The 16,218-nt window shown below is 49.8% G+C and overlaps 1 protein-coding gene across 3 annotated transcripts in view; it reads left to right on the forward strand.

Moving 5' to 3' along the window:
• The window catches only part of CPEB1 (cytoplasmic polyadenylation element binding protein 1), a 77,329-nt gene extending 68,583 nt beyond the window's left edge, over positions 1 to 8,746 (forward strand). For all 3 annotated transcript variants that reach the window (XM_048867437.2, XM_048867438.2, XM_075132933.1), the window contains exons 10-12: positions 2,871 to 2,965; positions 5,418 to 5,498; positions 7,336 to 8,746. In XM_048867437.2, the coding sequence (XP_048723394.1) occupies positions 2,871 to 2,965; positions 5,418 to 5,498; positions 7,336 to 7,446 (287 nt within the window). In that variant the 3' untranslated portion in view covers positions 7,447 to 8,746. The remainder of the gene's footprint in view (positions 1 to 2,870; positions 2,966 to 5,417; positions 5,499 to 7,335) is intronic.
• Positions 8,747 to 16,218: the final 7,472 nt, after the last annotated feature.

Raw genomic sequence — 16,218 nt, forward strand, 5'->3', positions numbered from 1 at the left:
ATGGCAGGAAATCCCAGTCCCCACACTGGGAAGTGTGGGCTGTCGTTCCCAGCTGCCAGTGTGGAGCACGGTGCCCTAGAGTCCTGGCTTTCTCCAGCTTCTGTTTAGGGTTGCCATGCCTAACCACAACCTCCACCTCCTACCCCAGCACATGGCTATCAGGTGATGAGTAGCAGCTTGGATGTGGAGGAACCAGCAGGCAGTAAAGGGCTGCTAGGCCCACCATTTCTTCTACCCCAAGGTTGCATTCTGTAGGGATTGAAGGATTCTCAGTGTGCACCAGTCAGTTTGTCCTGGGATCACCACCAGAGATGTGCCTATTTCCATGGACTCTTACCTGAAAGTGGCCTCCTTGCTTTACTGACCCTTCACCAGCCAAGTCCTGACAGGTCTCATCTCAGCCCCTTCTTCCACCATGGGAGCTGTCAAGCAGCATCAGGCCAACAAGAATAAAGAACTGAGCTGTCTGTCCCCCTCTGGTCTCCTGCATGCTCTCACAAGCAGTGTTACCATGGCTGTATGGCCTCTCTCGACCTATAAATCACATGGCCTGAGGGGGTCTCACCAGCAAAAGTGGGATTCAAATCTGTTTCATGCTGGTATATTGGGTTTTGGTCTTTGATCAGGGGCTCACATATGAGATCCCAACTGTCTTAGTGATACAATGAGAAGTGTTATAGAAAGCTGAGGCTATTCAGAGTAATCGGAAAAGGCAATTTCCAATTGTGACTCCTGCCAGACTCATAGAGGAATTCAGGACACATGGCAAGCTGAAGCCATCCGTGAACTAGAACAGGAGAAAATACCTATTTACAAGTCTTAACTAGAACAAGTGCCAGGTCAGTAGTTGCCCTTTGATGCCAGGCTCTCTTTGACAGCAAAAAGCCTACCTATAGCTTTGATCAAATGAGGTCTGTGCTCACTGTCCAGAGGAGGCACTTGCTGGGATTGGGCAAGAATTTCACAGCCAGCTTTGTCCCAGCCCCAGTCTCCACAACCCATGGAAACATCATGACATGAATGAAATCAGCCATTGTAGACTTCAGATGAGAGCATTACAACCCACTCCCCATGCTGTTCCCAGTTTCTGTATATCTGAGATAAGTAGAACAAGACCCTGTCTGAAACATCTAAGCTCCTAATGAAAGCTTATCTTCAGAGCATTCCCATTTTACTATCATCTGACAACTTACGTGTTGCAGACAAATAGAAACCATCTTCTTTTCCTAACTTTGATCTTGCATGTGCTCCCAGGGACTCTCCCCAGCATAATAGTGGCAGTAACATTGGCTTTAGGAAGAAGGAAATTCATTTTGCTGGTCATGGACAGTGTTTCTGCTCAGGGCTCTTTATTGAGGAAAGCTGAAGCAAACACAGTGGAATGGTTCCTGGAGTATCTCGAATTTGGGACAAACGCATGGTACTGAGGGGAATTCCATTACAGGATTCCTCTTCAGCTCAGGCCTGTAAGTACAAGCACTCCTCTCAAAGAACGTGAACAAGATTAAGATGGCCACAATGAAAAACAAAAGGCCAGTCTGTGTGGTGCATCTACTGGGAAATCTGATCTTGTGTTGCCATGGCCCATAGGGCTTGCTATGGATATGAGTTGTCCAAGCAAAATAGCAAATCTGAATACATGAGACTTGACCAAACAGCCACATTAGCCATCAGTACATAAATTCACCAAGTTCTGCATGTTGGTCATCCCCATTTTCGCCAACACCACATCCTTTCTTTTGGCAGAACACTGCTCCTTGCCTTAGTGCACCCATGGAGACTTGTGTAGAAAAAACCCTTGTTTTGGATCATCCTGTTTCCTATCCTGGAGGCACACTATGAAAATCCCATTGTAATGAATCCATGGACTTGAGCTCAGACTGGGGAAATATATGCATGTATGTCTGAACTTTCTTCATGGATCTGGCCCACTCTGGAGACAAATGGATCATCCAGCATAGATGGAAACTTGACATCCAAGTATTTGGGTTTGTCACTAGGTAGAACTTACCCTGCAGTAGAAATTCTTTCTCAGAGCACAGTTAGGCTTGGCAGGACATGATTTTTATTTTTTCTCTAATTTTGACAGAATAGTAATGGGCATTTATCAATTTTAAATTTTCAGTTGTGAAAGAAGGAGGGGTCAGACAATTAACAGATGCTGAGTTTCAAAAAGTTAAAGCTTTAGAATTGTCAACGTCACTTGTCAAACATACAACGTAAATACCCTTAAATCAAACTCCTTCTCAAACTGTTCCTTATTATGCATGTCTGTAAATCCATGGTTAACGTTGGAAATGTTGTTTCCTCATTTTGTGTGTGCAGTGAAATCACTGACAGACATTTACTGATAACCATGCATGAACTTGGAAGGGTTTGATTAACACACCTAGGTCAGGAAAATAGACACAAGACTGCTTCTGCAGCCATGATCATTCAACTGGAAGGAACTCCAGGAGGCAGGGTATCCTGACTGCTAGTGACTGGTCTGCTTCTGTCCCCAAGCAGGCAGTGTACCCAGTGTATCCCCCCTGCAGAACCAACACTGGAATGGACTTTACCATAAACCACATTGAACTCCTATGCTATGCTTCCATGTGTTCCCACAAGTGTGGGAGTTGGGGAGGCATAGCCACAAAGCCTTGATATTCTTCGGATGGAACATGCTTTGATTGCCTCATACTAGGAGAATTAGGCTAGCTGCCTTGGTAGCTTTTCCTCAGGCCTGAAAGAGCAGAGCCTGGAGAAGCTGCAGTTCAGTTTTTTGGGTGGTTCTGGGGTTGGGTTGGTGGCAGCTCACCCTGAAGATTCTCCACCAGCTTCTGAATAGTTTCCTCTTAGTGTTGCACTAATGGTCTGGCTCATTTCAGGATCTGGCCGAGTTACCTTTAACAACCAGCGCAGTTATCTGAAGGCAGTCAGCGCTGCATTCGTGGAGATCAAAACCACCAAGTTTACTAAAAAGGTAAGTGGGGGGTCAGTAGGAGAGGTTCTGCTAGGGCTACCTGGCCTGGTGGGCAAATGGCACAAGGCTCTACCTCTGGACACACTGTCTGAACACCACTAGTCTGCTGGCTACCTATAGCCCAGCCTCAGGCCATCTGTCTGCAGAGGAAACCAAACCAGGACACCGCCAGCTCCATGCTGTAGTCAGTCCAGTCTGTTCCTTGGCCTCATCCCCTGTAACAGTCCTGTCCAGAGGCCTGGCTGGGATCCTCCCAGGGGTTGCTGATGCCTGTCACAAGCAGGTGATGATGGGGTGGAAAGGACAAGCAGTGTTTGGGCCTGCCTCTGCTCCTATCCCACATGGCAGCTTGCTCACCTAGCAATCAAGCTGGGCTTTGGGGTCCTGAGGATGAGTTCCTTTTAGGCTACAGGATATAGCTGTGACTGCACCATCATTAGGGGGCCAGTCCACACCCCAAGCATGCTGGGAACACTGACTCTAGGTCCTCTGCTGTCAGGCTCAGCTCTTGAAGGGCTCCTTGTGGCTGGTGGTGTCTGCACTCCAGCACAACTCCAGAGGTGGTCAGTGCTCCAGCTCCAATACAAGCCCTGGGCTGTCTTCACTAAGAAGTGGTTGAGGCTAGGTCTGGGTTACCCTGCCTAATGACCAGTCCTGAGAGTTCCAGCTGGAGCCGGATGAGACCAGTAAATCTGCCAGTGCCAGGGATGCTGGGCCCACGAGTGGCGGGGAGATATCTGAGAGGCCATGCTCCTGGAAATGCCCCATCAGTGCTGCTCCAGATAAGCCCTTTCAGGAGTGCTAGCGAGAGAGCAAACAACCATGAGGGCGGAGAGTGAACACCAGAAATGCCATCCCTATGTCCATCCATGGGAGTCCCTCTGGAGTGGGAAAACTACTCTGGGGTTGGTTCTAACTGCAAGGACCCAGGTTGCTCACTCATCTGGCATGGGGTAAATGGGACTGTGCTGGCTGCCCTGCTGTGGGTGGGTGCCAGTAACTGTCTCTAGGAGCTGGGCACATTTGGCAGGTGGGGCGCTAGGCAGTCCTTCACCCCACCCCTCACAGCCCTACTCACTCCCTCAGGCTGTCACCCTGCCTCCTGTTAGACAGTAGGGGTGCTCAGCCTGTGCTGAGAGCTCTGGCCCAGGGACGAGCCAAAGCTGCCTGGAGTGGGGAGGGGACCCTGTAGCTGGGACCGATGGGAAGTGGCTCCAGGCCTGACTGAGGCAGATGGGCTAGTAGTGGTGGCCCAAGAGGTTTCCCACTCAAACAGCTGCAGTCTGCCCTGCCTCCAGAGATACCTTTGGCGTGTCCCAGGACACCTGCCGGGGGCCTCCTGCCCCCTCTAAGTTGGCCCCTGTTATGAGGGGAGCACAGCCTGTCCTCCGGTGCCACCCACACTGCTGCAGCATGGCATGTACCCTCAAGGCTCATCTGGCCACTTCCTCTCATTTCTGGGGTGGGTGGTGAACCTGAGAGCTGGGTGATCAGGCAGATTTCCCCCTCTGCAAGCAGCTAGTATCATATCCATGGACCCTGCACTAGAGTAGCCACTCCCCATGGGCCTGGGGAGCAATCATCTCCAGAGACCATTGGGCAGCAACAGTGAAGTGGCTGTGGTCTGAAAGTGTTGGAGTAGGACATGCCCACTCTCAGGTGTGGCCTGGTACGCAGGTGGTGAATGCAATGGACACCAGCCAGTCTCTTTTTTTTTTCTTGGGACAGGCCCACTGACATGGACAGGGGTTGCAGAGAAAGATAGAGGCTTTGCCCCCTGTAAATGGGGTTTCTGGGACTCTCCATACAGCAGTCTGGGAATCCCGCCCCAGCTTGTGTTACAGGATGGGCCTTGGTTGTGTTGCCCAAACCTGATTGTTACTGGCCTCTCTGAAGGTCAAGAGCTTGCCAGGTGCTGAGCTGTGCATGAGACCCCTTCAGTTTGTCCCTGGGGCCAGCAGTGTGGGGTGGTTTGGGTCCTTTAACTCTGCCCAGGGAAGAGCAACTCCAGCCCCCTGCTGCAACTGATTGGGTACTCTCTGTAGGGGAGCTGCTTGCTGCTCCTGGACTATCTGCCCCAGTCAGCCCAACAGGGAAATGCTCCCCCAGTCCAGTCTGGGTGGGCTTCTGGACAAGTGATGGTTATTTCTCTGATCATCCTGGGGCCCCAAGAGCTGAACTTGGGTGGCCTGTTTGCTGAGGACAACCTCTCATCACCCCTGGTCTGAGCTTGTCTGGAAATAGTGCTGAGAACTGAAGCCCCCAGAGGCTTGCCATGCATGCTGTCCCACAATGCACATAACCACCCCAAGCATGGCATTGCCTAAACAGTCACCCTCTCTGCACAGCTGCTGCTGCACCACCACAGGCCCAGCCAGAGCAGAGCTGCTCCTAACCTGACCCACCCGGTATTCTGACTTCAGGCTGATTGACTCTCCTTGCTCTTGTGCAGGTTCAGATTGACCCATATCTAGAAGATTCCATGTGTCAAGTCTGCAGTGCCCAGCCAGGTCCCTTCTTCTGTAGAGACCAGGTAACGCTGCCTTCACTGGGGATTATCCCTTACCAGCCAGCTGTGCTCAATCCAAGAGCAGGAATTTCACATGCAGCATGTCCTTGAGGAGTAGACCACGCTCTGTCCCCAGAGCTCCTGGGCAGTAGTGACAAAGGGGCGCACAGAGGGTACTAGCATACTTAATGTTTTTAGAGGTCTGCTACAGAATACGCATTGGCACTGGGAATGCTTGTTATCTCTCACTCCTGGTCAGGTGCTTCAGACAGCCCCCCTGGGGGATCCAGATGCCTTCCCAGCCTGCATAGCTAAGGACACTAGCCAGTGCTCAGGGATGGGGATGAATATGCACTTAGGGGCAGGAAAGCCCCTTGATACAGCACATTGGGGTAGGCAAGGTGCCATCTCTTGTTTCTCATTCTGCATGAAAATCCTGAGTTTACTGACACTGGCCCTGGCAGGGTTAGTGTTGCAGCAGAAGAGCAAGCCTTGGGTGGAGGTAATAACTAGGCTGATTGCACAGTATGATCATGGCCACTTAACACCAACTCCTGGGAGTGTCTGGTGTGCAGGTAGCGAGGGACTGTAGACTGGAGCCCTACAGCCTGCTGCATCTGGCTCAAAGCCAGATAAAATGGCCTGCTGAGCTAAATCAGTGGGGTATTTTGAGGTCTGATCTGCAAGCCACCAGGGCTAGAAACAGACATAAGCTACCTGCATGTGAGGGCTAAAACCATATCTGTATTGAAGTGGGGTCTGGAGGCGAGAAGCAAGCTGGGAACAGGGAGGGGTCTTAATGCAGGGCAGTTTGTCATGTTTGGTGTCTCAAGACCCTCATAGTTGCACAGACTGAAACGTTTCCAGAGTGAAAAGCTCAGCCAGGAAATGTCTTTCTGGCCCCTTCATCTGGGGGATCCAGCAGCCAGGTGCCACCGCTGACCTAAACTGAGTGATGACAGATTTGTAAGGTTGATGCAAAAACACAGTTAACTTCACTATTTGACTGGGATGCCAGTACTCCCCTGGAAGGAACAACTCACCTGTGGTAGAAGAGGGATCAAGCTGACTTGAGCTTACTAGGAGAGGGAACCATAGTCTAGAAACACTGATCTACAAGCCTTGTGCAACATGTCACTAACACCTACTGTAACGCTATGAAATAGGCATGGCCTGTGCTGCAAGCTGCAGTCCATGGGTGTAGGAATGCATGGGTGCTTGGGGGTGCTTTACACCCCTGAATTAAGGAGTGCACTCATAAGAGTTTGGAAAAGAGAAGCTCGTCTCTCCTTTTATTGAAAGGGGACAGATTTCGTTAGTGAATGGAACTACTATACTCAGGAAAGCTGAATTCAGCAGTTAATGCACTATAGCCCTCTCTAAGTAATACAGCTCTGCCATGTAAAGGTTTCCTGACCAGTGTACTTCCCGAAGCAGGACTCTTGGACCAGGGAGAAGACTTGGTCTCTGGGTTTTTTTGAAACAAGTCTACTTTAAACCCTCATTTAAATACTACCAATGCAAGGGGCCAGCATAATGACCCTGTAGACTGATGTTCCCTTGCTACATGTGCACTGAGGCAGCATCACAATGTTCCCTCTCGCTGTGCCCCTCTGAAACTGAGCATGGATTGAGCAGAGACCTGAATTCCCTCAGGAGCAAAGGACTCTTCTGACACCAAAGAGATGAGTGCAGATGCTGGATCACTCCTGGCATGCTCAAATTAACTGGTCTCTAGAGGCAAGACTGCTTATCCCATAAGCCAGTCTCTCCTTTCAGGAGAGACTCGGTTGCTTGCAGCAGTCTTCCCCCAGCTTTGCCATGAGCCCCTTCAGTAATCCCTGCCCATCTCTTCCCATAGGTCTGCTTCAAATACTTCTGTCGCTCCTGCTGGCACTGGCAACATTCCATGGAGGTCCTGCGTCACCACCGCCCGCTGATGCGCAACCAGAAGAACAGAGACTCCAGCTAGAGAGGCAGCAGATGCATCAGGAGCTGCCGCAGTTGCAGGAGAAAGTTCTTTTGTTAACCTGCCAAGTGGAGAGAGCACGAGCGTGCCTGCCAGTGCCAGACCCAGACTGGGAACGCGCTTCCTGAGGACTAATGGGGAAATCTTACATTCACGTTTGCACTTGCTGGTCTTTATTTGTTTCTGCACTAATGCACAGTGAATTTTGTCGGGTTTTGTTTGGGGTTTTTTTGAGGGGGGAGGGCCCCTCAAATGATTCTGCAGTTCCCAGACTTTGGTTCCTCATTTGCTGACAAGAAGCAAAAAGGGCCATGTTTTGAGAAGGTGTCTATGCAGATGCCTTCACCTTGGTTTTTTATTTATTAAAGGCGCTTTTTTACATTCCTTGCAATACTGATGGTAATAATGCAGGTCTCATTGGCTCCATTTTTTTGCAGTTGCCATACAGTGCCTTTCCATTCATTTAACCCCCATCTGAACGGCATAAACTGAATGTTCAGCTGGTGTTTTTTACTGTAACAACAAAGGAGACTTTGCTCTTCATTTAAACCAAATCATATTTCATATTTTACGCTCGAGGGTTTTTACCAGTTCCTTTTTACACTCTTAAAACGGTTTTTAAGTCGTTTGAAACAAGAATTTTTCTTTCCTGGCAGCTTTTAACATTATTGCAATTTGTGTCTGGGGCTGCTGGTTAGAAGACAAGTTTCACAGTTGTGAATCAAGGGGGTTTGCAACGAGAAAAGGACAGGATTTTTGGATTTGAAACTGGACCGGATAAACGATCTCTGAGCTGCTGTATATAGTTTTAAATAGTTTGTTGCACTTTTTTAAGTTGCACTTAAGGGGGGTTGATAGAGGGTTTTTAATCACAAAGTCACAGGACTTAATTTTTTTTTGTAACTGAGCTAAAAAAGGGCTGCATCTTGGTGGGCAGACAAAGGTTCATAGGAGCCCTTTCTCTTAGAGGGGACAAGTCCCTTTCCCTTTGTTTAAGAAATGTAAAAGCAACAGTGCAGTCAACTGAAATGCTGCTGGGATCTCTGAACTTTATAATTTATTTTTTACTTTCCCCTCTATTGGAAGCTGTGTGCCAAAGAACCAGTGTCATATTTTTTCCCTTTTTCCTGCTGAGCTGATGTTGCATTGTTGCATATCCCAGCTGCTCTTTGTGGGGTTTTTGTGAAGCTGTGTGTGAAGTCTCTACCTCATTGTAGTATATGCAGGCAAGACTGCACTCTCCTACAGATGCGTGGAGTAAGCTGTGGTGTAGTTTTTGGCACATAATAAACACGTTGCAGCAGTTCTTAGTCTGTCTCTTTAATGGGGATGTGCAGGGAGGTGGAAGGAGCTGCATAGGAGAGCACTGGGGAAACCGATTCCCTGTTGAACAGCAGTTGTGTGCACAGGGAGGGCAGCAGGGGTTACTGGGGCTCCAGCGAGAGGGCGGTACGAGGGTCCCACCGACAGCAACGGAGGCTCCACCACCCGTGGCCCATGCCCCGGAGCGTGCGTGGAGAAGGACTGTCAGGCATGGCGGGGGACCGCAGCACGCCCCTGCTTACTCTCGCGACAGTGTTTGGCCCTGCTGAGTCTCGCGACTCCCTGGGTTTTCGGACCCCTGGGTGGACTGCCGGAGCTGCTCGACCTCACATGGTGGAGATCTCAGCTGGCTGGCCCCACGGCGCGGAGGGCCAGGCACATGCCCAGCTGCCCCCCCAAGGAGGGAAGTCCCAATCGGCCCCAGGGTCGGGGGACGCAAAGGGGAAGAGGGACCCAATCTGCCTGAACGCCAGACGCCCCTGCGGTCGGGGCGCTGGCCCGTGAAGGGCCCTTCCCGTCGCGAGCGTGAGCACCACATCGATCGGAAGGCGAGAGAGGAGCGGCCCCCCCCCCCACCAGGGGCACTGATAGTTGGAGTTTGCATCCAAGCCACCAGGCCTGCACCAGGGGTGTGAGGGGATGACGGGGTCCCCGGAGGCAAAGAGCTGGAAAAGGGGGGGCCACAGAGGGCCGGGGGCTGCCCCACCTGCCAATGTGCCCCTTTCCCCCCTTGCAAGATCGGGTTCAACGTGCAGATTGGTCCCCGAGGCTCATCTCTGGTTCTCACAGGTCCTGAAAAACCTGTCCTCATAAATCTCCTCGCGCCTGTCAGAATGAACTAGTCGAAAAATCCAACTGCTGTTTTAGTGGGACCAATCTGAAAACCTATCCGACCTTGCTGTTCCCTCGGTCAGCCAAGGGGACTTTTGGCGACCCCATCTGGACATCCATGAGACTGCCGGCCATCAGGTCAACCCATTACTTTGAATGGGGTTGACCTGATGGCCGAGCAGGGACTTCGAAATTTTTTCAGCCTTTTCATCGGGGTTGACCTGGTGGCCTGGGGGGGACTTAGAAACGAAGACCTTGTCTGCACTAAAGTAGTAGGAAAAAACCTGCGGGCTGTTTGTCATAGGTGCTTCTACTGGAATAGCTTATTCTGGTTCAGTAAAGCTAACTAAGCTACACTGCTATACAGTACCTTATACTAGTACAGCAGCATAATAGAGGCCTGGCCTAGACCTAGGGTGTGTTGACCTGGCTACATCTCCCATGGTGTAAGACTTCTACATACTGAGAGAAGTAGTTGAGCTGACTAACCACCAGTGTAGACACTGCTAGGTGGATAAGAACTCTTCTGTTGACCTAGCTACTGCCTCTTCAGGGCACGACTTATTACAGTGATGGGAAACCCCTTCAGTTGTAGATAATTGCTACCACACTACAGCACTATCCGTGCTGCTGTAGTGCTTTCATGAGGATGTAGCCTGTTTGACTGACAGGTTCAGTCACAGAGACCCCCTTGGGACTGTCACCTGATGTGCTGAAACTACCTGAGCCTATTTTCTTTACCAGCTTGGGACTCCAGAGCCCTATCTTGTTGAGCCAGACACACAAGCCTGCTGCAACGCAGACCCAGGGGCTGAACCATGCCCCCAAAGCTGAAGACTTACCTGAAAACAGCTTAGCAAGTACGCCTGTCTCCAGCACCCAGAGTCCTCTGCAGTCCTCCCTCCCCCAATCTAAGCTTGCCCTGCAGACAGCAAGGCTGGCTCCATCTGGGCAGTGGGGCTGTGAGGTCCAGCTGCTCTGAGCGGCATAGTAAGGGGGCAGGGGGCTGGGGTTGGATAAGGGGTAGGGAATCCCAGGGTGACAGTCAAGGAACAGGGGCTTGGATAAGACATGGAAGTCCCAAGAGGGCCTGTTGGGGCAGAGGTGCGGTGGCTAGGGGTTGGGGGTGGCGGGGGCAGTCAGAGGACAGGGAGAAGGGGTGTTAGATAGCAGGTGGGTTCCGGGGGGGGGGGACACAGATTGGGGCAGGAGGTCCTGGGAGTGGGCAGTCAAAGACCAAGGGGGTTGGATGGGTTGAGGGTTCTGAGGGGGGCAGTCAGGGGTGGAAAGGAGGAAGGGGCAAATAGGGGGCAGGGGCCAGGCTGTTTGTGGGGGTACAGCCCTCCATACAATTTCACACCCCAATATGGCCCTCAGGCCAAAAAGTGTACCCACCCTGGGCTAAACTCATAAATTGTCCACCCTCTATATCCCTGCTATTCACAGCTGTTTGCTTCCTCAGGTATTAATCACTTACTCTGGATTAATTAATAAACAAGTGATTTTATTAAGTATAAAAAATAGGATTTAAGTGGTTTCAAGTAATAGAACAAAGTAACTTACCAAGCAAAATAAAACACAAGTCTAAGCCTAACACATTAAGAAGCTGAATACAGGTAAATCTCATCCTCAGATGTTCCAATAAGCAGCTTTCATGGACCAGACTGGGAAGGAATCTGGGCCCAATCCTTTCCCCTGGTACAGTCCTTGTTAATTCCAGCTCAGGTGGTAATCAGGGATTTCTCATGACTGGCAGCTCTTGTTCTGCTCCACCCCCTTTTATAGTTTTGGCCTAAGGCAGGAATCCTTTGTGGCTCTAGCTTCCCACCTCTCCTTCTAAATGGAAAAGCACCAGGTTTAAAATGGATTCCAGTATCATGTGACATGGTCACTTGTCCTGTGAGACCCCTAGTCTCCATTCTTCCAGGGCTGATTGGCATGTAGCCTGGAAGGTTTGCAAGTAAACAGAGCCATTTACAGGTGATTAGAAGCCATTAAGGGTGCTTCAGAATCACTTACCATGTTTACATTAGTGATACAAGTTTAATCTTAGATTTCAGAGTAACAGCCGTGTTAGTCTGTATTCTCAAAAAGAAAAGGAGTACTTGTGGCACCTTAGCGACTAACCAATTTATTTGAGCATGAGCTTTCGTGAGCTACAGCTCACTTCATCGGCTGCATACCGTGGAAACTGCAGAAGACATATACACACAGAGACCATGAAACAATACCTCTTCCCACCCCACTGTCCTGCTGGTAATAGCTTATCTAAAGTGATCATCAAGTTGGGCCATTTCCAGCACAAATCCAGGTTTTCTCACCCCCCCACCCCCATACACACACAAACTCACTCTCCTGCTGGTAATCTTATTCTCCTAACTCTCGACAGAGCAATAATATTTGCAAACAAATGGGATGAACACATTCAGATCATAAGCTTGGTAATGATACCATATGAGAGACCTTTTACATAAAGCATATTCTAGTTAATTATATTCACCCTCATAAACCTATTTCCATAAACAGAGTGCAACATCATGCTGACCCTTTACTCCATGTAGGAGATGTAATTATCTGCTGCCTGCTTATGACTAGAGCATGACCCAGGAGCTACCTCCTGCAGGCCAGTGCTGTGGCTGTCAGAACAGCGCAGCTGTAGCTCTTTGCAGAGCTGCCTTTCAATTTAAACCATGAATGCAGCAGTGAGTGAGGGCTGCTCAGCCCAAAGGAAAATGCCCTTCTGACCCTGCAGCCTCCCAGCCTGTTGTGGCTATAGCCAGAGGTGAAAGTAAGCTGGTACAGCAAGAGCTGGTGAACTGTACTGGGGCAGCCCGGCTTCCCCAGGGGGCAATTTAAAGGGCCTGGGGCTCCCAGCAGTGGCTGGAGCCCCAGGCCCTTTAAATTGCCTCCAGAGCCCTGCTGCTGGAGCCCTGGGGTAGTGGCTGCAGGGCTCTGGCAGCTATTTAAAGGGCCTGGGACTCCCCTGCTTCTACTGCCTGGGCCCTTTAAATAGCCACTGGAGCCCCACCGCTGCTACTCCAGGGCTCTGGCAGCTATTTAAAGGACCAGGGCAGTAGAAGCAGGGGAGCTGCGGGCCCTTCAAATACCTCCCGGAACCCTGGGCGGCTGCTGCTGCTACCCCAGTGGGCGGGGCGGGCACTTACTTTACAGGGTGGGCTGGGGCTGGCTCTGACCCCCTCAACCCTGCCCCTTCTGCCCTAGGCCACACCCCTTCCAGGGGCCAGAGCTGGCCCCAGAGTACCAGTAAGTCACTCGACTTACTTTCACCCCTGGCTATAGCCAAACAACGAGGGGTAAGGAGGTGAAGCCGCTTCTCTCCACAATGAGGTGCTAAGGCCAAATCTTGTTGGGAATAATTTAAATGCTGAAATTCATCTGGAGGCAAATCACTCGGTATGTAAACGTGTAGGGGACACAGTGCCTCGCCTGAAGGGGAAATGCTCCGTTTGAACCAGAAGCCGGGAATATGCAATTGGCCAGTTCTGTACCAAAGACTTCTAACTAGAAATGTTCATATGTATCTGGTTCACTCGCCCATAGGCCTATCTCCTTGGGTGCTCTGGGGCTGCACCCACCTCAGCTCGCCTTCGCTCCACCTCTTCCCCTGAGCATGCTACGTACCCGCTTTTTCCCCCCTAGGTCCCAGCGCTTGCGCCGTGAAACAGCTGTTTTGCACGGCAAGCACTGGGAGGGAGGGGGGAGATGGGGAAATGCAGTGCATTCAGGGAAGAGGCGAAGCCGGGGCGGGGATTTGGGGAAGGGGCCCAATAGGGTTAGGGAGAGGGCAGAGTTGGGGTGGGAACTTTGGGGAAGGGGTTAGAATGGGGGCAGGGTGAGGAAAGGGTGGAGGGGCGCAAGCACCCACATCTCCAGGGCATGGCCAGGGGTTGGGGGGCACAAACACCCACCGGCGCCAGAGAAAGTTAGTACCTATGCACTTGTCCATGGTTCAGGACCTTCAGGCTAGGCTGCCTCAGAGAGCTTTCTAGAAAAGCTATTTTGCATAGGATGCAAGTTTTCCAGAAGCAATGGCTTCTGGATAAATGGGAAACACTGGCCTCTGACAATTTCCTGCCAAATGTCCCTCTGCCATGATGGAGGAAGAATGTGAATAGACAGATGATCCTGGATCAATGTGCTGTCTCTTGGGAGAGATGGCCAGTAACCCCACATTGCGTAGCGTAACATCTTGTGATGTTTGCAGTGTTGTAGCTGTGTTTGTCCTAGCATATTAGAGGGACAAGGTGGGTGAAGTCGTCTTTTAGTTGGTCCAATAAAAGATCATCTCACCCACCTTGTCTCAGGTGTTTTCAAACACTTACTCCATAGAACTTGTCTGGTGAAAGTACAAGGTACATAGATGGAGTGAGGATAATTGTTGGAGGAAATAGTGGAAGAGGAGACTTTATCCATATATGATGGACATGTCCCCTATTATATTGGATGTCATATCTTAATCAGTTAGTAACTCTTGCATATAGATTACCAAATGATGATTTTTGGAAATTCTCCGGGTCTCTTTCTAGCAGAAACAGCTATTCTCAAAGAAACTAAGAACTGGCCTCACTTGCTAGCTGGTTGGTAACCTTATTGGGTAAAGAAATTCAGAGGAAGAGTTTTTTAATAATATAAAAAAAAACCCTAGTCACTCTTGGAAAAATAAATGGTACCAAGCAAGCTATACAGATGCTAAATACAGACTTAAACATTTAGTCAACATTTACCTCCTTGGCAGAGTGCCCTGGCTTGTACAACTCCATTGTTTGAGTCTTCAGTACTAGGTTTGACAGTCTGGATTTGTAAATGTGAACTGACATGCTTGTTTGTATCCAGCCTGCTACGCCATGGAATCACAGAAGATTGGGGTTGGAAGAGTCCTCAGGAGGTCATCTAGTCCAACCCCCTGCTCAAAGCAGGGCCAACCCCAACTAAATCATCCCAGCCAGGGCTTTGTCAAGCCGGGCCTAAAAAACCGCTAAGGATGGAGATTCCACCATCTCCCTAGATAACCCATTCCAGTGCTTCACCACCCTCCTAGTGAAATAGTGTTTCCTAATATCCAACCTAGACCCACCCCCCACCCCACCCCCACTGCAACTTCAGGCCATTGCTCATGGTTCTGACATCTGCCACCACTGAGAACAGCCAAGCCCCATCCTCTTTGGAATCCTCCTTCAGGTAGTTGAAGGCTGCTATCAAATCCCCCCTCACTCTTCTCTTCTGCAGACTAAATAAGCCCAGGTCCCTCAGCCTTTCCTCGTAAGCCATGTGCCCCAGCCCCCTGATCATTTTCATTGCCCTCTGCTGGACTCTCTCCAATTTGTCCACATCCTTTCTGTAGGGGGGGCCCAAAACTGGATGCAATACTCCAGATGTGGCCTCACCAGTGCTGAATAGAGTGGAATAATCACTTCCCTTGATCTGCTGGCTATCCTCCTACTAATACAGCCCAATATGCCATTAGCCTTCTTGGCAACAAGGGCACACTGTTGACCCATATCCAGCTTGTCATCCACTGTAATCCCCAGGTCTTTTCTGCAGAACTGCCGCTGTTACTGACATAACCTGTGACCGTATAAATGATTGTTGCAACCACTGTTGTATATTTGCAGCAAGTATTGTCCAAAGGTTGTCGTGTAAGGTGTCTATGGAAGGTTATGATTTGCTAATTATGATTATGCTATCTGTGTGTGTGTATCATTTTTGTATGTACTTATATATCAATGTGTTTTGATTCTGAAGTAGCCTTAGTAAAGCATTTGGTCAACTTCTTGAGAAAGGAATTTGCAAATTAAGTGCTCAATCAAGAAACGCTTAACAGACAATGGACCTTGGGAAATTCCAATCCACATAAGAAGTCTACCTGGGGACATTCAGGATAGCATATGAGCAATAGTTGCCTCCTGTAAAGAACTAAGTCATGCATGGACATTTGACTTGCCCATGTGACTCCAAACTCCATTTTTGCTGTAATTTTCCACAGTAAGAACAAAGAGGTGTTCTTATACCTGAAGGAGACTATAAAAGGCTGATACCTCATCTCCATCTGGTCTTCAATCCTGCTTCTTACCTCTGGAGGGACTTTGTTCAAAGCTTCAGTTTGTAGCAAAGGACTGAATGACCCATCCCAGCTGTGGATGTACTCCAGCGACTTGATTTGAACCTGCCAGTTTACTCCATCACTGCTACAAGCCTGAACCAAGAACTTTGCCATGACTGTGTGTAATCGATTCCATTTAACCAATTCTAGCTCTCATCTATATCTTTTTCCTTTTATGAATAAACCTTTAGATTTTAGATTCTAAAGGATTGGCAACCGTGTGATTTGTGGATAAGATCTAACTTGTATATTGACCTGGGTCTGGGGATTGGTCCTTTGGGATTGAGAGAACCTCTTTTCTTTTCCTGGGGTATTGGTTTTCATAACCATCTGTCCCCATAACGAGTGGCACTGGTGGTGATACTGGGAAACTGGAGTGTCTAAGGGAATTGCTTGTCTGACTTGTGGTTAGCCAGTGGGGTGAGACCAAAGTCCTCTCTGTCTGGCTGGTTTGGTTTGCCTTGGAGTGCACAGAAACCCCAGCCTTGGGCTGTAACTGC

Source organism: Caretta caretta, chromosome 10 (genome assembly GCF_965140235.1).
Source record: "Caretta caretta isolate rCarCar2 chromosome 10, rCarCar1.hap1, whole genome shotgun sequence".
Taxonomy (NCBI): Eukaryota; Metazoa; Chordata; order Testudines; family Cheloniidae; genus Caretta; species Caretta caretta.